The 24,796-nt window shown below is 42.3% G+C and overlaps 1 protein-coding gene across 1 annotated transcript in view; it reads left to right on the top strand.

The window, feature by feature from the left end:
- SHC4 (SHC adaptor protein 4) overlaps nucleotides 1–24,796 on the top strand; it is a 62,812-nt gene that overhangs the window by 20,165 nt on the left and 17,851 nt on the right. Inside the window, exons 3-8 of the mRNA XM_060755306.2 lie at nucleotides 9,429–9,492; nucleotides 10,910–11,029; nucleotides 12,224–12,277; nucleotides 12,397–12,448; nucleotides 15,354–15,480; nucleotides 23,384–23,561. Coding sequence (XP_060611289.2) covers nucleotides 9,429–9,492; nucleotides 10,910–11,029; nucleotides 12,224–12,277; nucleotides 12,397–12,448; nucleotides 15,354–15,480; nucleotides 23,384–23,561 — 595 coding nt within the window. The remainder of the gene's footprint in view (nucleotides 1–9,428; nucleotides 9,493–10,909; nucleotides 11,030–12,223; nucleotides 12,278–12,396; nucleotides 12,449–15,353; nucleotides 15,481–23,383; nucleotides 23,562–24,796) is intronic.

A 24,796-nucleotide genomic window follows, 5' to 3' on the forward strand; every position in this document is an offset into this window, starting at 1 on the left:
TATACATCACAATCAATAAAACCAATCTCATGCTCAACGTTCGCCAGCTCAGAATCCGTAAATTCATTCCACATTGTCAAATCCTATCAATTCTAGTCGTCATTGTCCTTTATCTATCTGCCAGGTTACCCAAAAGCCTGGTCCCATATCCATGTTTTTAATTTCCTTCTAAAAGAGAGGAGGGGTGTCTATGACCTAATTTCCCCGAGGAGTGAATTCCACAGGTGAGGGGCCACCACCGAGAAGGCCCTGCTCCTCATCCCCACCAATCTCACTTGTGATAGAGGTGGGGCCGGGAGCAGGGCCTCTCCAGAAGATCTTAAACTCCGAGGCGGGGCATAGAGAGAGATGCGTTTGGACAGATACGCTGGGCCGGAGCCATATAGGGTTATGTAGGTCAAAACCAGCACTTTGAATTGTGCTCGGAACTGGATCGGCAGCAAGTGGAGCTGACATAACAGAGGGGTGGTATGCTCCCTGTATGACGCTCTGGTGAGTAATCTGGCCGCTGCCCGCTGGACTAATTGAAGTTTCCGAACAGTCTTCAAAGGCAACCCCACGTAGAGTGCATTGCAGTAATTATTCGGGATGTAACAAGAGCGTGGACCACTGTGGCCAGATCTGACTTCCCAAGGTATGGGCGCAACTGGCACACACGTTTTAATTGTGCAAAAGCTCTCCCCGCCACCGCCGAGACCTGGGGTTCCAGGCTCAGCGATGAGTCCAGGATCACTCCCAAGCTGCGAACCTGCGCCTTCACGGGGAGTGTAACCCCATCTAACACAGGCTGTAATATTTCCATAAACCGTAAAGGAGATGCTGAAATGTGTTCAAAAGACTGTGCCTATTTATTAAAAGGAGGTGCTGGGATTAAAGCTGAAGCAATGCCTTTAAAAATGAATTGTTAAAAGCTTAAATCGTCAAAGCTCCCATTCGCGACGCTTTAATGCCGCCTTAATGGATTGTTCAGATTCGGAGCCGAGAGCTTTTTGCCGTGGCAATTAACTTATACATATCGTTAAACGGCAGAAAGGAATGCTATAACACACACTTTCAAAACATTTCAGGTTTATGTTCCGCCGTATAGTAGTAGAAGCAAACACGATGTAATTCCGGAAAGTGTGGGGGGGGGGGGGAGACATAAAGGTGAAATCTCAGTCGCCATTTACAACTTAAATGCGAACTCTTATTTTTTTAATGTGCCAGATTTACATGTACATTAGTCAATATTACTGATTTAGCACAGCAGTGGCAGTTTAGAAAAAGTAAAGAAGTAATTCTTTACTGTATTCTCATTTTTTAAAGTAATTTTCTTCCCTGTGTTGTTGAAGGCTTTCATGGCCGGAATCACTGAGTTGCTGAGAGTTTTCCAGGTTGTATGGCCATGTTCCAGAAGCATTATCTCCTGACATTTTACCCACATCTATGGCAAGCATCCCCAGAGGTTGTGAGGTCTGTTGGAAACAACAAAGGATTCCAACAAGCAGGAAGCAGCCAGGCTTTGAAGCTGCAAGGCTATTCAGTGCTAAGCAAGCTGGCCAGTTGCAACATTCACACTTGCCTCAAGTGGGCAAGAGTTTTTTCTCCCACCCTGGACATTATTCCACAGAGGGGGGTGTCAAAGGGTCGCCAAAGACTATCAGAAAACACAATATTTTCCCTTGATCATAGGGGTTCTTTGTGGGAAACTTGGCCCAATTTTGTCGTTGGTGGGGTGCAGAATGCTCTTTGATTGTAGGTGAACTATAAATCCCAAGAACTACAACTCCCAAATGTCAAGGTCTATTTCCCCCAAATTCCACCAGTGTTCACATTTAGGCATATTGAGTATTCGTGTAGAGTTTGCTCCAGATCCATGATTGTTTGAGTCCACAGTGATCTCTGGATGTAGGTGAACTACAACTCCAAAACCAAAGGACACTGCCCACCAAACCCGTCCAGTATTTTCTTTGGTCATGGGAGAACTGTGTGCCAAGTTTGGTTCAATTCCATCGTTAGTGGGGTTCAGAATGTTCTTTGATTGGTATTTTTAGTATCCGTACCAAGTGCGGTCCAGATCCATCGTTGTTTGTGTCCACAGTGCTCTCTGGATGTAGGTGAACTACAACTCCAAAACTCAAGAGCAATGCCCATCAAACCCTTCCAGTATTTTGTGTTGGTCTAGGGAGTTCTGTGTGCCAAGTTTGGTTCAATTCCATCATTGGTGGTGTTCAGAATGCTCTTTGATTGTAGGTGAACTATAAATCCCAGGAACTACAAGTCCCAAATGTACAAGGTCTGTTTCCTCAAACTCCATATTTGGGTATTTTTGATATCCGTGCCAAATTTGGTCCAAATCCATCATTGTTTGCATCCACAGTGCTCTCGGGATGAAGGTGAACTACAACTCCAAAACTCAAGGTCTATGCCCACCAAATCCTTCCAGTATTTTCTGTTGGTCTTGGGAGTTCTGTGTGCTAAGTTTGGGTCAATTCCATCATTGGTAGAGTTCAGAATGCTCTTTGATAATAGGTGAACTATAAATCTCAGCAACTACAACTCCCAAATGACAAAGTCAATTCCTCTCTCCCCAACCCCACCAGTATTCAAATGTAGGCGTATTGGGTATTTTGTGCCAATTTGATCCAGTGAATGAAAATACATTCTGCATATTAGATATTTAGATTATGAATCATAACAGTAGCAAAAGTAGTTATGAAGTAACAACAAAAATAATTTTGTGGATAGGACTCATCACAACATGAAGAAGTGTATTAAGGGGTCGTGGCATTAGAAAGGTTGACAAACGCTTATTTAGGCCACAGTTCATTACTCTACTGAATTGTTCGCCTTGTGTCTTCTTATGAATCGCCTGACTTATTGGAGGCTCCTATGGGAGAACAAAGTGGGATGAATATGTGGAGGCCAGTCACTTTTGTTGTCCGGTGCCCTAGGGTTCCAGTGGTATGCTTTGCTGCTGCTTGATGGGGGGGGGGGGGGGAGAACTGGGACATGCAAGATATGAGGAAATGAATGAATGAAAAGTAATGCCTCCACCTTCGTAACTCCTTAACAGATGGCAGTACTGGTATGCGGCAGGTACTGGCTTGTTCAGTAGACTTTTCTCTATGGTTCCACTTTGGTGGGAAGCCTTAGCATTGAACGGTTGTGTTGTTAAAGTGCAAAGTATGGAACCCTGTGCAGACGGTCGGTCAATGCAACTTAAGCAACATGCAGTCATTGAATTATTGACAGCAGAAGGTGTCACCGCAAAGGAGATGCATCAGAGAATGCAAGCTGTTGATGGTGATTGTGTTAATGTGAATACTGTGAGTCATTGGGCGAGCAAGTTTTTAAGATGTTGAGGTGGGAATATCTGACTTGCGTGACAAACAAAGAGTTGGATGCCCTGTGACAGCAACCACTGAGTTTCACAAGCAAAAGGTTGACAGATTGATTCAGGACCATCGTCGTCTCACTCAGAGAGAAATTTCAAGCATCATCGGTATTTCACAAGAACATGTGGGTCACAGTATTGCTTTGCTTGCCTATCGGAAGATCTGTGCACGATGGGTACCCAGGATGCTGACGCCTGAAATGAAAGTGCACATACTTGAAATTTCAGAGACTGGATCTCACCACCGTATGACATCCTCCATACAGTCTAGATTTAGCACCGTCTAACTTCCATCTGTTCTCGATAATGAAAGAAGATCTGCGGGGACATCATGATGCTTCTGATGAAGACGTTGAGAGAACTGTGAGACGCTGATTGCCTACATTTGAATACTGGTGGGGGAGAAATTTCAAGCATAATCGGCATTTCACAAGAACATGTGGGTCAGATGATTGCTTTGCTTGGCTATCAGAAGATCTGTGCACGATGGGTACCCAGGATGAAAGAATGGTGAGACGCTTGTTGCGGAAACAAAGTGTTGACTTCTTCCGTGACGACTTCAGAAAACATGTTCATCATTGACAGAAATGTATCCAATTGTCTGGTGATTATGTGGAAAAGTGAATAGTGGTAGTTAAAGAGCACATTCTAAGGCCGTGATGGTGAACCTATGACACGCGTGTCAGCACTGACACGCATGGCTATTTTTGATGACACATGGCCACATACAAAGAAGTACACCTTATAAGAGCCAATCTAATTCCATCCTTAAACTTGTAAAAGGCTCTACAAATTTAACATCTGGACATTTGAGCATTGTTCACTCCATAACTCAGCATGGAATATACATTTTTCTTATTGAAACTATAAATATTGCAAAATTATGGGGTTTTTTTTCTCTAAGCTGACACCCCACCCAAGTAATGCTCAAATTTTTGGCAAATTTTGACACACCAAGCTCACTGTTTTAAGGATTATTTCTGCATTTGATTTATTAAAATATTCCCATCCAAACCCAAGTAAAGAAGGTGGAGGCATTACTTTCCATTCAACCCTCGTACCATATTATTTTCTCCTGGTATCTCATAGAGTGCAAGAAAACTACAGTAGTGCCATATCCACTAAAATTTCAAGGATGAAAACACTGTGGCCAGGATTGGAGTGGGAAATAAATGTTTTCCCCGAGGGTCTTTCTCAGCTGCAGTGCCCTACGGATTCTTTACATCTATTCATTTGCTTGGAACGTAGCAAAGAGGGGTAGAGTTCTGAAAAATCTACCTTGCAGGATGGCTACAATAAATCTTGAAGAAGGACAGGCAAAACATCTAGGGAGGGGAGGCATCTGAAATCGGATAAGGCCAACTTTGTCTTCGGAATGATTAGGCTTCCTACTTCGACGAGGCACACAATCCCTTTCTGTTCTGAGGGTGAAGGCAAGGGCTCCAGTGCTTAAAAGCCCATCTTCAATGGCATTCTTGTTCCCTTACATCAGCCCACTTTCCTTGCTCTCTTCATCTGATTTGCAGAAACAATGAACAAAGTAGGCCAGTGTTGTTGCATGCTTGCTTCTCCTCCAGAAAAGAGCTCCTCTCTGGATTTTTGAGCGGGGCGCAGGCCTCAGGCTTGGCAAGTAGCTTGGCACCCAAAGTCTTCTGCAGTTGCCTTTGAGTGTAAAATGGTTCCTTCCTTACCCTTTCTGCATTTCTCCCAATATAGAGCCTAATTTATTTAGGCCATTTTTCCAGTGATTGCTAAATAACAATGTTGTTGTTGTTGTTGTTCATTCGTTCAGTCGTCTCCGACTCTTCGTGACCTCATGGACCAACTCACGCCAGAGCTCCCTGTCAGCCGTGACCACCCCCAGCTCCTTCAAGGTCAGTCCAGTCACTTCAAGGATGCCATCCACCCATCTTGCCCTTGGTCAGCCCCTCTTCCTTTTACCTGCCGCTTTCCCCAGCATAATTGTCTTCTCCAGGCTTTGCTGTCTCCTCATGATGTGGCCAAAGTACTTCAACTTTGTCTCTAGTCTCCTTCCCTCCAGTGAGCAGTCGGACTTTATTTCCTGGAGAATGGACTGGTTGGATCTTCTCGCAGTCCAAGGCACTCTCAGAACTTTCCTCCAACACCACAGCTCAAAAGCATCTCTCTTCCTTCGCTCAGCCTTCCCTAAGGTCCAGCTCTCACATCCATAGGTTACTACAGGGAATACCATGGCTTTGACTAGGCAATGGATCTTTGTTGCCAGTCTGATGTCTCTGCTCTTTACGATTTTATCAAGACTGGACATTGCTCTCCTCCCAAGAAGGAAGCGTCTTCTGATTTCCTGGCCACAGTCTGCATCTGCAATAATCTTTGCGCCTAGAAATACATAACAATAACATAGAAATAAATAACAATAGCAATAATAATAATAATATTTGGCAGCCCAAGAACAAGCCATAAAATGGTCACTGCCTTTATTTGATACTTCTGAGAAGTGTTGACCAATGCCATCAAAGCCAGAATTGAAAAGTCAACGACAGATCCCAAATGTAGACTCTGCAAGGAAGCAGATGAATCACTAGATCCCATCCTCAGCTGCTGCAAGAAGATCACACAGACAGACTACAAGCAGAGGCATAACACCGTTGCTCAGATGTTTCATTGGAACTTGTGCCACAAATACCATCTGCCTGCGACAAAGAACTGGTGGGATCACAAGCCGGACAAAGTTACAGAGAATGAACACGTCAAACTCCTCTGGGACTTCTGAATTCAGACAGACAGAGTTTTGGAGCACAAGACTCCTGACCTCACCATCCAAACGAAGTATGGATCATCGATGTTGCAATCCCAGTGACAGCAGGATTGAAAAGAAACAACTGGAAAAGCTGACACGATATGAGGATTTAAAGATCGAACTGCAAAGACTCTGGCACAAGCCAGTCAAGGTGGTCCCAGTGGTGATCACACTGGGTGCAGTGCCTAAAGACCTTGGCCTGCACTTAAACACAATCGGCACTGACAAGATTGTGTGTATTCTCTGCATAAGAAGACGCTCTGTTTCTTTCTCTTCTGGGCCCCTGCTTATGTTTGTAGAGACATCCTTCGCATCTTCATAAAGGCCACGTTTGTCGCTTGTTGTCGGGCGAGATATTTTTCTCAGGTTGCTTTGCAGGAATATGCCACAGTCTGTTTTTGTTCTTCACTCACGTGACAGCTGAGGTTGGCGTGGAGGACAAAAGGTTATAATGGGCTTTCGCAACCCGTTTCCCCACCCTGTGATTATTTACTTGTGGTTGTAAATAGAGTCCGTGCACTCTGAAATGTTTGCCTTCGTTTTCTGTGCTTTAATCAGTGCCTCTGTGTCACCATTGTTCCCTTTAATGCGTTAAGGTTGTAGAAAGTAAACACAGCGAATGCATTCTGATTGCGAGGTCTAGGTGTTGCAAGCACCATTCATTGGGCAACACAAAGTCAGTGACCTTTGGCAAACCCAGCGAGTTCACTTTCCCGGCATAAACTGAGGATAATTAAATGCTACGATTCATGCCAAAACAGAAGATCGGACTGATCTTCGATCAGAAGAGTCTTTGTTGAGCCACAGTAGGAGAGGAAAGGGGGGAATGAAGCATGCCAATTGACTATCTGCTGTGTAATTGGTCTGTCTTTACTATTAAATGCTTACAAGTTCTTTATTAGCCATCAGATGGTCCCTGCCTTTCTCTCTCTTTCCATCTCTGCCCAGAGGGACTCTTTAAAAGACATAAAAAGTGTCATTAAATTTTGGTGGAAAGGAGATATTAGGAACTGAACATATTTACTTCCAACTTAAGTTCTGCCTTAGCAAAAACTTTGGAAGATTGGTATTTATTTATTACTAGCCGTCCCCTGCCATGCGTTGCTGTGGCCCAGTCTGGTGATCTGGAAAATAAAGGAATTAGAAAGTGTTGGTTTCTAATCTATGTAATTTCTTTATGCTTGTGGGAAAACAGTATTTCTTGCTGTTTTTTGTCAGTGTTGATGTGGAGAGTGTCTGGTTTGCCCACCCTGGAACACACAACACATAATTGTCCTTCTTTAGGGGTCCCTTTCAAATCTATGATACTATATCTCTCTCTCTGTGTGTGTATGTGAATCATATCTATCTATCTATATTTATGGCTATATATAGATAGATATATATGATACACACACACACACAGATATATATCTATCTATATTTATGGTTGGAGCCCCCAGTGGCACAGTGGGTGAAAGCGCTGAGCTGCTGAGCTTGTTGATCGAAAGGTCGCAGGTTCCATTCCGGGGAGCGGCGTGAGCTTCCGCTGTCAGCCCTAGCTTCTGCCAACCTAGTTGTTTGAAAACATGCAAATGTGAGTAGATCAATAGGTACCGCTCCGGCGGGAAGGTAAGGGCGCTCCATGCAGTCATGCTGGCCACATGACCTTGGAGGTGTCTATGGACAATGACCGCTCTTTGGCTAAGAGGTGAAGATGAGCACCACACCCCAGACATTACTGGACTTATTGTCAGGGGACTACCTTTACCTTTATATTTATGGCTGGAGCCCCGGTGGCGCAGTGGGTTAAAACGCTGAGCTGCTGAGCTTGTTGACCCAAAGGTCGCAGGTTCATTTCCGGGGAGCGACGTGAGCTTCCGCTGTCAATCCTAGCTTCTGCCAACCTAGCTGTTCAAAAACATGCAAATGTGAGTAGATCAATAGGTACCGCTCCGGCGGGAAGGTAAGGGCGCTCCATGCAGTCATGCCAGCCACATGACTTTGGAGGTGTCTATGGACAGCGCCAACTCTTCGGCTAAGAAGTGGAGATGAGCATCACACCCCAGAGTCAGACATGACTGGATTTAATGTCAGGGGACAACCTTTACCTTTTATATCTATGGCTGGATGTCTCTTTGTTAGGAGGGCTTTGATTACGTTTTCTTGCCCTGCTAAAGGGAGTTGGACTGGATGGGGGTTCTGTGTGGGAAGCTTGCCCCAGTTCTGTCGTTGGTGGAGTTCAGCATGCTCTTTGATTGTAGGTGAACTATAAATCCCAGTAACTGCAACTCCCAAATGTCAAGGTCTATTTTCCTCAAGCTTCATCTGTATTCCTAGTTGGGCATATGGAATATTCGTGCCAAGTTTGGTCCAGATCCATCATTGTTTGAGTCCACAGTGCTCTCTGGATGTAGGGGAACTACAACTCCCAAACTCAACGTCCATGCCCACCAAACTCTTATAGTGTTTTCTGCTGATCATGGGAGTCCTGTGTGCCACGTTTGGTTCAATTCCATCATTGGTGGAGTTCAGAATGCTCTTTGATTGTAGGTGAACTATAAATCCCGGCAACTACAACTCCGAAATGACAAAATCTAATTTTTTGACTGATGGTCACTCTTTGGGTTAGTAGGTGTCTTGTGGCCAAATTTGGCGGCAATTTGTCCAGTGGTTTTTGAGTTATGTTAATCCCACAAACGAACATTACATTTTTATTTATATAGATTTACTAGCGTTGTTGTGGCCAACCTTCCCTCGCTCTTTCTGTCCTCCTTTCTTTCTCTTCTTCCTTCCCTCCCTCTTTTCTTCCTTCCTTCCCTTTTTTCTTTCATTCTCTCCTTCCTTCCTGCTCTTCCTCTTCCCTTCCTTCCCTTTTCTTTCCCTTCCTCTTTCTCCCCTTTCTTCCTTCTCTACCTATTTTTGGACTGCAACTCCCAGCAGTCCTCTTGATCTACTTACGTACCTACCTATCTCTATCTAATGTATCTATGCATCTGTCTTGCTTATCTATGTGGAGGATTGCTGGGAGTTGCAATCCAGGAATAGGAAATTGGAAGTATGCAGGGATTGGGGTGCTCTCAAAGAAATCCAAGAAAGCAGTGCATTTGGATCCTCCTCCTCTCCTAAAGGGCCTGGTCTAGAGGATGCTGGGAGCTGTAGTCCAGAAGAGAGTGTGGATATGCTATTGTGTGTTTTGTTTGCCAGGAGAAGTCATTTTTGTGCATGCGCTATAGCATCTTTTTTGCTATGGTTTGGACTGTCTTAACTGTTTTCTTCTTCTTTCTTTTGAAGGGAAGCAATAAGCCGGTTGTGTGAAGCTGTTCCCGGCGCACACGGGGCCACAAAAAAGAGAAAGGTAAATATTGTTATGAATAACTTTTTCAATAACTTTAGAGCATACGTTCTTTTTATTGTAATTTTTCAGGTTATTTTTTTTCATTTGAGGAGCGACTTGAGAAACTGCTAGTTGCTTCTGGTGAAAAAGAATTGGCCGTCTCCAACGACGTTGCTCAAAATATAACAGTAAATATAACAAAACTCAAACACAAGGGAACTCCAGACAAGAAATAATCAGGGACAGCCGATCAACTCTCAGCAAAGAATCCCCCCGGGCAGGAACAAGTCACACCTAAAAACTGTGAAGCCATCAAATGCTAATCAAGTTGGCCAATTGAAACATTCACACCTAGCTCCAACATTCCAGACAAGAATCAATCAAGGCCAGCTAACACCTCTCAACAAAGGATTCCCCAGGCAGTAACAAGCCACAACTAAAAACTGTCAGGCCATCAAATGCTAATCAAGGTGGGCAATTGAAACATTCACACCTAGCTCCCACATTCCAGACAAGAATCAATCAAGGCCAGCTAACACCTCTCAACAAAGGATTCCCCCAGGCAGGAACAAGTCACACCTAAAAACTGTCAGGCCATCAAATGCTAATCAAGGTGGGCAATTGAAACATTCACACCTAGCTCCAACATTCAGACAAGAATAAATCAAGGCCAGCTAACACCTCTCAACAAAGGATTCCCCCAGGCAGGGACAAGCCACACCTAAAAACTGTCAGGCTATCAAATGCAAATCAAGGTGGGCAATTGAAACATTCACACCTAGCTCCCACATTCCAGACAAGAATCAATCAAGGCCAGCTAACACCTCCCAACAAAGGATCCCTCAGGCAGCAATCAGCCAGATCTTGAAGCTGCAAGACCATTTAATGCTAATCAAAGTGGCCAATTGCAACATTCACATTTGTCTCAAACAGACAAGTTCTTTCTCCCACCCTGGACTTTCCACAGATATATAAAACTAGGCTTGGGCAATCCATGGTTCTAAATGGTTCTAAAGTACTTACAAAACTAAAGTTCTGGTGGTGAAAATTTCAGAACTCTAACAAAACTTTCAAAATTTAATTATTATTTCATTATTGGTGATTTTAATGACAGAACCAATTAGGAACTGCCATTTATTATGAAATTTTGTGAGTTTTGTTAGAGTTCTGAAATTTTCACCACCAGAACTTTAGTTTTGTAAGTACTTTAGAACCATTTAGAACCATGGATTGCCCAAGCCTATATAAAACCCATTTTCGTAGTTTCCAACAGACTTCACAAACTCTGAGGATGTCTGCCATAGATGTAGGTGAAATGTCATGAAGGAATGCTTCTAGAACATGGCCATACAGCCCAAAAAACCTACCATAACCCAAACCTACAACAATCCTAAGAGATTGGAAATGTTACTATTTAACCATTTTGTTCTCTTGACAGCCTCCAGCTAAATTCCTGTCTCCTGTGCTTGGTAAAAGCAACCTGCAGTTTTCTGGCATGAATATAAAACTCACCGTCTCAACAACGAGTCTTACTCTGCTGAATGTTGAGACACAACAGGTGGGTTGGTGCATCCCCTTCCTTGTTCTTTACATCCACAGCATTTTTGTTTTGTTTGTGCAGTATCCACCTTAAATCTGGTTTTTCTGAGGCAAACCTAAGGATTTTGCTTTTCCTTTTGAACGCTTGGTTTTGCAATATGTTGCGAAAGGATGAGGGGGACATTTAATGTGAGATCTCCTTTTGAAGAGGGAAAGAAACATCAAAACATATTTATAAGTTTGTTTATAAAATATAAATAAATATTCAATATACAAGAATCATGGACTCGTTGAGTTGGAAAAGACCTCATGGCCATCCAGCCCAACCCCTTTCTGTCAAGAAGCAGGAAAATCTCATTCGAAGCATCCCTGACAGATGGTCATACAGCCTCTGCTTAGAAGTCTCTAAAAAAGGAGCCTCCACCATACTCTGGGGCAGAGAGTTCCACTGCTGAACAGTCAGGAAGTTCTTCCTAATGTTCAGGTGGAATTGAAAGAGACCTCATGGGCCATCCAGTCCAACCCTCTGCCAAGTAGCAAGAAAGTCACATTCAGAGCACCCCCAACAGATGTCCATCCAGCCTTTGCTCAAAAGCCTCCAAAGAAGGAACCTCCACCACAATCCGGGGCAGAGAGTTCCACTGTTGAACAGATCTCACAGTCAGGAATTTCTTCCTAAGGTTCAGGTGGAATTGGAAGAGACCTCATGGGTCATCCAGTCCAATCCCTTGCCAAGAAGCAGGAAAATTGCATCCAAGGCACCCCTGACAGATAGCCATCCTGCCTCTGCTTAAAAGCCTCCAAAAAAGGAACCTCCACCACACTCTGGGGCAGAAAGTTCCACTGCTGAACAGATCTCACAGTCAGGAAGTTCTTCCTAATGTTCAGATGGAATCTCCTTTCCTGTAGATTGAAGCCATTGTTCCACGTCCTTGTCTCAAAGCAGAAATCAAGCTTGCTTCCTCCTCCCTATGACTTTCCCTTACGTATTTATACATGGCTATCATATCTCTTCTCAGCCTTCTCTTCTTCAGGCTAAACATGGCCAGCTCACTAAGCCACTTCTCATAGGACTTGTTCTCCAGACCCTTGCTCATTTGCGTCGCCCTCCTCTGGGCACATTCCAGCTTGTCAACATCTCCCTTCAATTGTGGTGCCCAGAATTGGAGGTTATTCATTATATGTAACTATGCTACTACATTCTGTTTTTCAGATTATTGCAAATCACCACATGCAGTCCATTTCATTTGCCTCTGGAGGTGATCCTGTAAGTAAGACTTTTTCTGAACATCTTCTGTTTTCCTTGGCGAGGGGCCGGGGGAGATTGTGCTGCAGCTTGACCTCCTCAAATAACACTTCTTTTCTTTCCGGTTTTGGGTGTTTTAGGACACGACGGACTACGTCGCCTATGTTGCGAAAGATCCTGTGAATCAAAGAGGTAGGAATGGTGACACGATTGTGACTGTGTGGTGTGAGTGAACATCATGGAGCAATAATATATGAGACTTTAGGTGACCCCTCAGTGGCGCAGCGGGTTAAACCATTGAGCTGCTGAACTTGCTGATCGAAAGGTCGCAGGTGCGAATCCGGGGAGTGGCGTGAGCTCACGCTGTTGAACCTAGCAGTTCGAAAACATGCAAATGTGAGTAGATCAATAGGTACCGCTCCAGCGGGGAGGTAATGGCGCTCCATGCGGTCATACCGGCCACATGACCTTGGAGATGTCTATGGACAACGCCAGCTCTTTGGCTTAGAAATGGAGATGAGCACCAACCCCCAGAGTTGGACATGGCTAGACTTAATGTCAGGGGAAAACCTTTAGCTTTACCCTTAGGTGACAGATCTGAAAGTTCAATACAGAATGCAGACATAATTTATTTTGAAGGCACGTGTGATTACATTCCCATACTGTGTAGTTATTTGGATAAATATGGTATTTATGTTGCACTTCAGCTCTGGAAACACCTATGACCAGCAACTACAACTCCAAAATGACAAAATCAATTTTTTTGATTGAAGGTCACTTATTGGGTTGTTAGGTGTCCTGTGTCCAAATTTGGTGTCCGTTCGGCCAGTGGTTTTTGAGTTCTGTTAATCCCACAAACGAACATTACATTTTTATTTATATAGATATTTCAGCATAATGTATAAATATTAAAATTAATATAATGCCCCTACTTTGTGGGGTTTTTTACCCGCACTTCCATACCCGTGTCTCCCGCGCCTCTGGCGTCTGTACTTCCGGGGTCTGCGGAGGCCAGGAAGGGCGGAGGGAGTTCCGGCCCGCACGCAAGCCTCCGAGGCCCATTGTATATACATATTTTATATTAATTTATTATTAATATTTATTTTTTAAAAGCAAATCGCGAAATAGCGAGGGAACACTATACTCTATTTTCAGCTCTGATTTGTAAACAAAGATTTTACAAGCTACATGTGGTTTCTCCTGGGAACCATCCTTATCACTCTCTTTACTCGATTCCTTATTTGCTGTTGCTCCTTCTGGCTCCTTTGACTGGCCTTGAGGCCCTGCACTTTACAAACCAGTTTTTTCACAGAGAGAACCATAATTTCCCAGTCCTGAATTTCCCAGACTTGAGGGCCCATCACTTTGTGCCGCAGTCCTCTCTAAATCAGTTAAACCATCAGCATCTGGCTGATCTACAACAATTTATTACAAACAAATGTTTCCAAAAAGATGAATCTCTGAGAGAAGGGATTTGTGTGTTTGTATGTAAACATTTCACCATATCGGTGTATCCCTGGGAAGTCTGAGCAGATGTGGAAGGAAGGACATTCAAGAGATCATTTCTTTTGTTATCTGATGCCTCATAAGAGACTGGTATCCATGTGCCCTGATGGCAAAGTTAAGGAAGCGTGCTGCTTTTTCTCCCTGTTTCTCACACTTTCCAGCAAAGATTATGGGAAGCACAGAGCTGTCTTTGTATGCATTCAGCATTTTTAAAGAGACTCCCTCTGAAAGTCTATCAGTAATCACCAAGCAATGAAATGCAGTAAATGCACAAAAGATTACATGGGGAAATGAACCAATATAGGATAATGTTTGCAGCTTGGGAGTAATCCTGGATTCATCACTGGTCAGTCTTATCTTAAATTACAGTTTTTTGTAATTATTTTTGTATTACCGTATATACTCGAGTATAAGCCGACCCGAATATAAGCCGAGGCACCTAATTTTACCACAAAAAACCGGGAAAATGTATTGACTCAAGTATAAGCCGAGGGTGGGAAATGCAGCATTTATGAGTCAATTTCAAAATAAAAATAGATACCAATAAAATTATATTAATTTAGGCATTAGTAGGTTAAATGTTTTTGAATATTTACATAAAACTGTAATTCATGATAAGACTGTCGAAATCTGATTAAACCATTATTCTAACCTTCTTCAATGTAAATATGCGTATATGTCCTCCAATAATAATAGAGTAAAATAATAATAATAATAATAATAATAATAATAATAATAGAGTAAAATAATAAATGTAACAATAACTATAATAAATAGAGTAAAATAATAAATGTAATAATAACAACAATAATAAAATAATAAATTTAATAATAATAATAACAACAACAAAGTAAAATAATAAATAACATTAACTCGAGTATAAGCTGGGGGAGACTTTTTCAGCCTAAAAAAAGGACTGAAAAACTAGGCTTATGATTGAGTATATACAGTATTTTGTAAAGATTCCTCAGTTAATGTAATTGTATTGATATCTATTTTTATTATTAAATTTGCCAGTAGCAGCTGCATTTCCCACCCTCGGCTTATACTCGAATCAAACCATTTTTCCAGTTTTTTTTGTGGTAAAATTAGGTGCCTCGGCTTATATTTGGGTCGGCTTATACTTGAGTATATACAGTATTTTATTTTATTGGATTTATGAAATCCTACCTTTTTCCTCCCCAAAATAGGATTCAGGATGTCTTACAGGCATTAAAAAAAAGATGCCGCTAAAAATGTAATAAATTCAACATCACTGTTATTAAAAGTCTGCTTAAAATAAAACCAGTCAAAACACAACATAATCCAACATGGTTTCAATGAGAGATGAGACATATTTCAGTTAAGCATGCATGGAATGTTTCCTTTTGTTATGTTTCAGTACGTTAGACATTGTACATGTCAAATATTTTGATCTTAATGTTATATATTTTTTAAATATTGACTGTTTAGAAATGAGCTTACTAATGAAATTAGATGTAAATGTCTGTGTAACTTGGAGACCATTCTTGGTAATTGGCCTGTTAAGCCTTCTCTGATCTAATAAATGCATGTGTTTCCTTCCCGCAACCCTCTCCCTCGTTGTTTCCAGCCTGCCATATACTGGAATGTCCCACTGGAGTGGCTCAGGAAGTGATAAACACCATTGGGCAAGCTTTTGAGCTCCGCTTCAAACAATACTTGAAGAATCCTTCTGCTGTGATTACTTCTAATGAAAGGTCAGGATTGTGGATATTTCTTTTCTGTTGTCTGCATGTCATTTTCAAGGTTCTTCGTAATTTTCAAGGTTCTCAATATATTCTGGTATGGCTGTAACAGGAGCTCCAACTTCTTTTTCTTTCTTTGAGTGTTTGCATGTATTTCAAAGTTCCATGCATTTTGCAATAAGGTGGCTTCCCTTGGTTTGCAATTATAGGGCCAATGACCCATCAATCATCATTAGGTTCTGTTCTGTCATGCGCTGGGCCTGTAACAGCTGTACTTTTCTATAGGACATATACTATAAGCCCAGCGGGAAGTCAGGGACGCCTCAAAGAGAGGTTCTCAGGGATTTTTCTGAAGTGATGGTCTTTAGAGTCTTTAATGATGCAACGAAGTCTTTATTATGGAACAAACAACAAATCTTCAAAGGTTCAAACAACACTTCAAGGCTTTCTTAGTCTAGTCCACAATGAACTGGCACCTGACTTTGATTAACTAAACTTTCTCTGTAGGAAAACCCCCCCTTTTAACCTCTCCCAGGCTGCTTACTATCTATGCCTCATCGGTGTGGGACTTACTACCGACTCTAAGTGCATCTGGGTATCGAGTAGACCTACCAGCCAAGGCTTGAAGATATTTCAGCTGGAGTTCTGTGGATCTGTAATGCTCTTCTCCCTTCGAGAATTCTTAGAAACTTCAGGGCTGTTCCCTCTGATGCTGTGAGGCTGAGAGCTCAGCCAGAGCTTTTGGGACCTTTCTCCTGGAATTTCTGCTTCTGTATTCCCGGATGTTATTTTCCTCTGGATGCTCCTTTTTCCCCCTGGATGGTTATTGAGAAAGGAAGCTTTTCTACGGGACGACCTGGCCTACGTCCTATAGCTTAGCTACCTTGTGTGAGACTGCCCAAAAAAATGGCTCCTTTCCCTCCCAGAGCCCAGAACAAGGGGCGGAACCAAAGCTTAATTATGATGGACAGGAAGCCTGCCCTATAACTGCAAAACAGATAACAGAAAGAAAATAAAGTTGGAGCTCCTGGTACAGTCGTACCAGCACAGGTTCTTTAGTTCTGCCCCTTTTTCTGGGTTTAGGAGGGGAAAAAGGGGACCTCTAGTTCAGTTCCCACAGAGAAGCCTTTCGTACAGGGTGTGAGTCAGTTCCACCTGTAGAAAGCTTCGTCTTTTACAGCTTTTGCTGGTGGAATCCAGTCCCACAGCTCTACAGAGATGCATAGCCTTTGCTGGAGAAATACAGTCCCACAGTTTTACAGCCAGCCTTCGCTGGGAATTGAGGACCTTCTTTCCTCTTGGAAATCTACAAAAGGACTCTGTTTGGTAAGGACCACTCGTGGCAGCCATAACGCAATTTGGACTGGTGTAAGGGCCCACGCCAGCAGAGCCTAAGACAGATTGCCCAGGTAGAGGTCAAGGATTTCCCTGATAGTGAAGAAACAGTTCATGAAGACAGGTGCCTGTCCCTTGTGGACAAGATTAAGGAAGCGACCAGTTGATTCAAAGCCTTGAAGTATTTGTTTGATTTATTGAAGACCTAAGCACTAATAAAGAACTTTGTTAAACTTTCCAAGTTTCTTAAGACTTTGTTTAGGGAAATCTATAGGGCTTCTAATCCGAGGCATCCCCAGCATCCCGTTGGGCATACAGAGCACTTTCTGTCTACAGACCTTTTCACAGGCCCAGTGCATGACAGCACACAATACATACATAAGGCTTGGTTGATAAAAAAAATTGTTCAAAAAATGTTTCAGATGTAAGGGGCGCAGGTGGTTCAATTCGAAATTGAATTCCGAATTTTTCCGGAAAAAAAAATCGGAACTCTCCGAAATTGGGACTGTGGCACCGGGACTGTGGCACAGCTGGCTGGGTGTCAGCTGCATTAAGATCACTACTGACCGAAAGGTCATGAGTTCGGAGCCAGCCTGGGTCGGAATGAGCTTCCGGTCAATTTGTGTAGCTTGTTGTCGACCTTTGCAACCCAAAAGACAGTTGCATCTGTCAAGTAGGAAATTTAGGTACCTCCTAAGTGTGCAGAGGCTAATTTAGCAAATTTATGAGGCCATAAAAAAATCTCCAGCAAAAGCATGCGGGGAATGCAGAAAATTCTATCCCAGTATATTACCTTGTTCATGCCCAGAATTATTTTTTAATTTTTAATTATCACATTTGGCCCAGCCATAGGTTTTGAAATGCTTGTGGTTACTATTACTATTTATTGTTTATTTTTTGTTTATGAGATTTATTTTGATTGTTTTATATTGATGTTTTGTTATTGCTTTTATTATTGTTGTTTTATGGGTTTGGCCTCATGTAAGCCGCACCGAGTCCCTTGGGGAGATGGTAGCGGGGTATAAATAAAGTTTTATTATTATTATTATTATTATTATTATTATTATTAAGTACTTCATAAGTGTCGCAGATGGACGGTGAAGCGACAGCTACCCAGGTGGCCAGAAAATTGGAAATGTTAAATAGCCTCTGACTGTCTGTCTATATGTGTTGTGTGTCTATGCCATTGAATGTTTGCCATGTATGTGTACATTGTAATCCGCCCTGAGTCCCCTGCGGGGTGAGAAGGGTGGAATATAAATACTGTAAATAAATAAATAAATAAATAAATAAATAAATAAATAAATAAATTTCTGAATCACTTCGTTAATGGCAGTTAGGGAAGTATAGGCACTTGGCAGTAAACTGAGAGGAAGTATAAGAAACATGTTTAAATGGGGGCGCGGGGGCACAGTGGGTTAAACCCATGTGCTGCTGAACTGTTGACCTGAAGGTTGGCAGTCTGAATTTGCAAGATGGAGTGAGCTCCCATCTGTCAGCTCCAGCTCAAAAACATGCAAAAGTGAGTAGATAAATAGGTACTGCTTCTGCAGGAAAAGGCAAAAAAACGCTCCAAACAATCTTGCCATCTACACAAACAGGGGGTAACAATGCAGGGTCCTCGGCTTGAAAATGGAGAAAAGCCTCTACAGAGCCAGAGATGAGCTGGAAATGAAATGAGAAACCTTTGCCTTTGTTTGTGTTTGTGTGCCTTCATTGTGTATGACACTAAAGTCATTGAATGTTTCTTATGTATGTAAATGCTGTAATCCACTCCGAGTCCCCTAGGAGAGAAGGGAATAATGTAAATAAAGTGTTGTTGTTGTTATTATTATTATTATTATTATTATTATTATTATTAAGTAGCTGTCCTCTGCCACACGTTGCTGTAGCCCAGTCTGTGTATATGTGTTTTGTGTATATGTATATATGTATATATTTGTATATATGTGGTTTTGTGCATGCATTGTAATGTATTTTGTTGGTTTTTTGGCTTTTTAAGTCCCTTCTGTTGTGTTTTTCAGTGTTCTTATGAGTGATGGTCACTCGTTGGCCTGATAATGTGTATTGTGTCCAAATTTGGTGTCAATTCATCCAGTGGTTTTTGAATTCTGTTAATCCCACAAACGAACATTACATTTTTATTTATATAGACTAGCCATCCTCTGCCAGGCGTTGCTGTGGCCCAGTCTGTTGATCTGGAAAATAAAGTAATGAGAAAGTGTTGGTTTCTAATATTTGTAATTTCTTTATGCTTGTGGGTAAACAATATTTCTTGCTGTTTCTTTGTCAGTGTTGATGGAGATTGATGGAGTGGAGATTGTCTGGAACATGTTATTGTCCTTCTTTAGGGGTCCCTTTCAAATCTATGATACTATATCTGTGTGTGTGTGAATCATATTTATCTATCTATATCTATGGCTGGATGGCTTTTTGTCAGGAGGACTTTGATTATGTTTTCTTGCCCTGGTGAAGAGAGTTGGACTGGATGGCCTTAAGTATTTTCTGTTGGTCACGGGGGTTCTGTGTGGGAAGTTTGCCCCAATTCTGTCGTTGGTGGGGTTCAGAATGCTCTTTGATTGTAGGTGAACTATAAATCCCAGCAACTATAACTCCCAAATGTCAAGGTTTATTTCCCCCCAACTCCATCTGTGTTCATATTTGGGCATATGGAATATTCGTGCCAAATTTGGTCCAGATCCATCATTGTTTAAGTCCACAATGCTCTCTGGATGTAGGTGAACTACAATTCCAAAACCAAGGACACTGCCTACCAAACCCGTCCAGTATTTTCTTTGGTCATGGGAGAACTGTGTGCCAAGTTTGGTTCAATTCCATCGTTGGTGGGCTTCAGAATGTTCTTTGATTGTAGGTGAACTATAAATCCCAGCAACTACAACTCCCAAATGACAAAATCAGTTTTTTTGGGTGAAGAACATACATTGGGATGTTAGGTGTCTTGAGTCCAAATTTGGTGTCAATTTGTCCAGTGGCTTTTGAGTTATGTTAATCCCACAAACGAACATTACATTTTTATTTATATAGACTAGCCATACCCTTCCACGGATTGCTGTGGCCCACATGGCGGTTCTGTGTGGGAGGTTTGGCCCAATTCTGTCGTTGGTGGGGTTCAGAATGCTCTGTGATTGTAGGTGAACTATAAATCCCAGCAAGTACAACTCCCAAATGTCAAGATTCTATTTTCCCCAAACTCCACCAGTGTTCACATTTGGGCATATTGAGTATTCGTATAGAGTTTGCTCCAGATCCATTATTGTTTGAGTCCACAGTGATCTCTGGATGTAGGTGAACTACAACTCCAAAACCAAGGACACTGCCTACCAAACCCTTCCAGTATTTTCTTTGGTCATGGGAGAACTGTGTGCCAAGTTTGGTTCATTTCCATCGTTAGTGGGGTTCAGAATGTTCTTTGATTGTAGGTGAACTATAAATCACAGCAACTACAACTACCAAATGACAAAATCAATTTTTTTGGGTGAAGGACATATATTGGGTTGTTAGGTGTCTTGAGTCCAAATTTGGTGTCAATTCATCCAGTGGTTTTGAGTTCTGTTAATCCCACAAACGAACATTGCATTTTTATTTATATAGATGAGCCTACAGAGCTGAAGCTTGTTATGATAGTTAATATGTACTAGGTGAATCAATGGTCTGTCTCAGTTAAAAAGCCTATAGTCATTTGTTGATTGCTCTGAACATGGAAGTGAGCAGATGGAAAATGTCTTTCATATACTGCCGGGGACACGCATTGCCTACTCACTTGCTACGGTGAATCACATAATTAAATTCCTGAGTAATATCCCCCCTAACAAGACGACTAGATCCGTATCTCTTTCCTGTTCCTGGCTTTTTATCAAATTAGCTCCTTGTTATAAATTAAAAAGGAGGATGCATGATGAGTGGTTATTGCCTAGGAGAAAAATTGCACAGAGTGTGTGTGTGTGGTGCGGTGGGGGAGGAAGGCCAAATGCAGCCTCTTTCGGATGATTGGCGGCACGTGAAATCCATTCATATCTTGTAGGCGTCCCAGCTGTAGTGAAGCCCCCATACATTGTGGGAGAATGGCTTGTTTCAAGGCATGATGTAAACAAGATGTGCATTGTTGTTAAGTGTCATCAGGTCGACTTCAATTTATGGCGAGCCTATGGGTGACGTTCACTCCCTCACAGGCATGGGCAAACTTCAGCCCTCCAGGTGTTTTGGAGTCCAAAATACCTGGAGGCCCAAAGTTTGCCCATGCCTTCTCTATCATCAGGTCTTACAAACCCAGAGCTTGATTGAATCTTCTTCTTTCTCTACTGACTTTTTCAGTTATCTGTTCAACTGAGTCATGTCTTCTCATGACATGCCTGGCTGCTTCCTGACTGGGGGAATCCTTTGTTGGGGGGTGTTAGCTGCCCCTGATTGTTTCATGTCTGGACTTCCTTGGTTTTTGAGTGTTGTTCTTTATTTACTGTCCTGATTTTAGAGGTTTTTTAAATACTGGTAGCCAGATTTTGTTTATTTTCATGGTTTCCTCCTTTCTGTTGAAATTATCTACATCCATAATGGTGAACCTATGACAGGCGTGTCAGCACTGACACGCATGGCTATTTTTGATGACACGCGACCACATGCGTCTCTGAGAATGCCTGTCGTAGATGTAGGTGAAACGTCAGGAGAGAATGCTTCTGGAACATGGCCATACAGCCTGGAAAACTAACAGCAACCCAGTGATTCCGGCCATGAAAGCCTTCAACGACACATTGTACAGTACTTACCATTCTTTGAAAGTAGTTGTTCTACTTCTAGAAACCTTGTTTTGTGGCTGCCACACACTATGTTGAATTGGTTGAGACTCAGTGAGATACCAATTTCAAAAAGTAGTAAAATATGCTGCAGGATGTTTTGCAGTTTTGTTGTATTGTCGAAGGCTTTCATGACTGGAATCACTGGCTTGTTGTAGGTTTTTCGGGCTATATGGCCATGCTTTAGAAGCATTCTCTCCTGACGTTTCGCATACATTTGTGGCAGGAATCCTCAGAGGTTGTGAGGTCACAACCCGCTGAGGATGCCTGCTATAGATACAGGCGAAACATCAGAAGAGAATGCTTCAAAAACATGACCATATAGTCTGAAAAACCTGCAACTTAACAAACTAAAATTAAATAAAAAGCACAGCCTGTTATAACAGACATAAGACAAAACATCCAACATCAAATGGAAACAATAATTTCCCAATTCGTATTTATATGTTGGGTTGCATAAATTCTGCTAGTATGGATGTGTTGTTGTTGTATTCAGGCATTGAATATTTATCTTTTATGTTTGGAATCCGCCCTGAGTCCCTTTGGGGAGACAGAGCGTAATATAAATAAAGTATATTATTATTATTATTATTATTATTATTATTATTATTATTTGAAACACAACAAGATGAGTCCACAACAGACACTTCCCAAGTGTCTAGGACTGTGTGATGTATCGGCGAATAATGCGTGCAGATCCCAGTAAGGTGGCCTTTTGCAGCTGTCAGATGGTAATTTTGTCAGCACTGATTGTGTTTAAGTGCAGGCCAAGGTCTTTAGGCACTGCACCCAGTGTACCGATCACCACTGGGACCACCTTGACTGGTTTGTGCCAGAGTCTTTGCAGTTCGATTTTTAAATCCTCGTATCATGTCAGCTTTTCCGGTTGTTTCTCTGCAATCCTGCTGTCACCTGGGATTGCGACATCAACGATCCATACTTTGTTTTTTAACACAATTGTGAGGTCAGGAGTATTATGCCTGAATCCGGAAGTCCCAGAGTAGCTTGACGTGTTCATTCTCTGTAACTTTGTCTGGCTTGTGATCCCACCAGTTCTTTGTCGCAGGCAGATGGTCTTTGTGGCACAAGTTGCAATGAATCATCTGAGCAACGGTGTTGTGCCTCTGCTTGTAGTCTGTCTGCGCAATTTTCTAGCCACAACTGAGGATGTGATCTATTGTTTCATCTGCTTCCTTGCAGAGTCTGCACTTGGGATCTGTTGTTGACTTTTCAATTCTGGCTTTGATGGCCTTTGTTCTAATGGCTTGTTCTTGGGCTGCCAGAATCAGGCCCTCCTTTGTCCCCTTTTCCAAGTTCCATTTGTGAGCCACAGCCATGTTTTTTCTTTGTCAATTTGGCTCTCAATTTTTCCCAGGAACTGTTCACAGAGAGTCTTCTTTTGCCAGTTTTCTCTTCTGCTCTGCATTGTGTTTTTACAGTATTCCCTCTTTGCCTTTTGCACTTTAAGTAGTTTACTATTCTTGACTTCCCTCAATGTTGGTTCTTGATTGTCTTTCCCATCATCTGCCAGTGCGTGTTTCTCTTCTTCTACCGTTTGTTTCCCTTGCATTATCCCTCTTCTCTCTGCCTCCTGATTTTCTGGTCAAGTCAAGTTTGTCGACATCACTATGCGGGTGTAATGCATAGTGGATTGTCACCAGTTTTCTTGTTTTTCTGTCCAGATCATCAAGCTCTGCTTGTGTCCAGTTCACAATCCCAGCAGTGTATCTAATGACTTATTATGATTATTATTATTTTGGTTAACCTTGCAGAGAAGTTGTGAACCTTGGCGGATCCACATGGAATATTCAGGAAAAAGAGGGTCACGAATACTATAACGAAATCCCCGGCAAAGAGCCTCTTGCAGGTGGATTGTTAGATGCCAGAGTGAAGATCCCCGCAGAAGAAAGGATTCATTGTCCCTTGCACTATGAAAAGCAATACTCTCCAGTAAGTATCTGTATTATTAGCATGACTTAGCAGTGTGTTTTGCATTAAACCCGGCTTATATTAGCAAAAGTCATCAGTCTGACTGATGATGGGAACAGACTACTCCAGAGGGGAACGATGGATCTTTGAGAGCAGTATCCTATACAGGCAGTCCCCCAATTACAAACATCCAACTAACAAATGACTCATAGTTAAGAACAGGGGTGAGACAACAGGAAGTGAGAGGATATCTATTCTTAAGAAGGGAAATTCACTCCTGGAAGAGTTATTATCAGGAGGAAAAGGTGTCTACATTGATGCTTTCTCACCAATTCTTGTTTCCATAGCCAGTAATTTTCCCCCAAAATCCAGTTCTCACAGGGACTGAAAGTGAGGTGAGATCTCCAACTCCCAAATGTCAAGCTTTGTTTTCCCCAAACTCCACTGTTCTGTTGCGCACTGGGCCTGTAAATAATTGCCTTTAAATAGGATGTGTGACTTGAGCCCAGCAGGAAGCCAGGGCCCCCCGAAGAGAAGTCCTCAGAGGTTTTCCACCACAAATGATCTTTAGATGGCTTGTGAAGTATAACAAAGTCCTTTATTAATGAACAATCAAACAGAAACTTCTCTTGTCTTCAGTAAAGTTAAACAAATGACTCTAGGCTTTTATGCAACTGGTGGCTTCCTAATCTTGTCCACGAAGGACAGGTAACTGTCTTCAATCACTGATTCTTTACTTTAAAGGAAAAACCCCTTTTTAACTTCTCCCAGGCTGACTGTAATCTAATTCTTACTGATGTGGGCTCCGCTACCGGATCGAATTGCATCTCGAACGCCGAGTGGACCTACCAGTAAAGTTAGTAGATTCTCCAGCTGGAGTTCTTTGGTCTTTAGGGCTGTTTCCCTGGAAATCTTTGGAGACCTTTGGATGCTCTTAAGACTGTTCTCCCCCCGGAAAGTCTTAAGGGTTGAAGCTTTTGTACAGGAGAAGCTTGTACACATCCTGTACATTGGCTTTCCTTACTGAGACTAACTAAAAAATGGCTCCCTTCCCTTCCCAATTGCCCTGAGCAAGGGACAGAACCAAAACTTAATGATAATGGACAGGTGACTTGCCCTACTACTGCAACCAAAGTAAGCCACCTTTCTGCAGAACCCCTGAAACCTAGGACTGCAAGCAAACATTTAATACAAAGCAAATAAAGTTGGAGCTCCTGGTACAGCCGTACCAGCACATCCACCATTGTTCACATTTA

The sequence above is a fragment of the Anolis sagrei genome, chromosome 9 (genome assembly GCF_037176765.1).
Source record: "Anolis sagrei isolate rAnoSag1 chromosome 9, rAnoSag1.mat, whole genome shotgun sequence".
Classification (NCBI taxonomy): Eukaryota; Metazoa; Chordata; class Lepidosauria; order Squamata; family Dactyloidae; genus Anolis; species Anolis sagrei.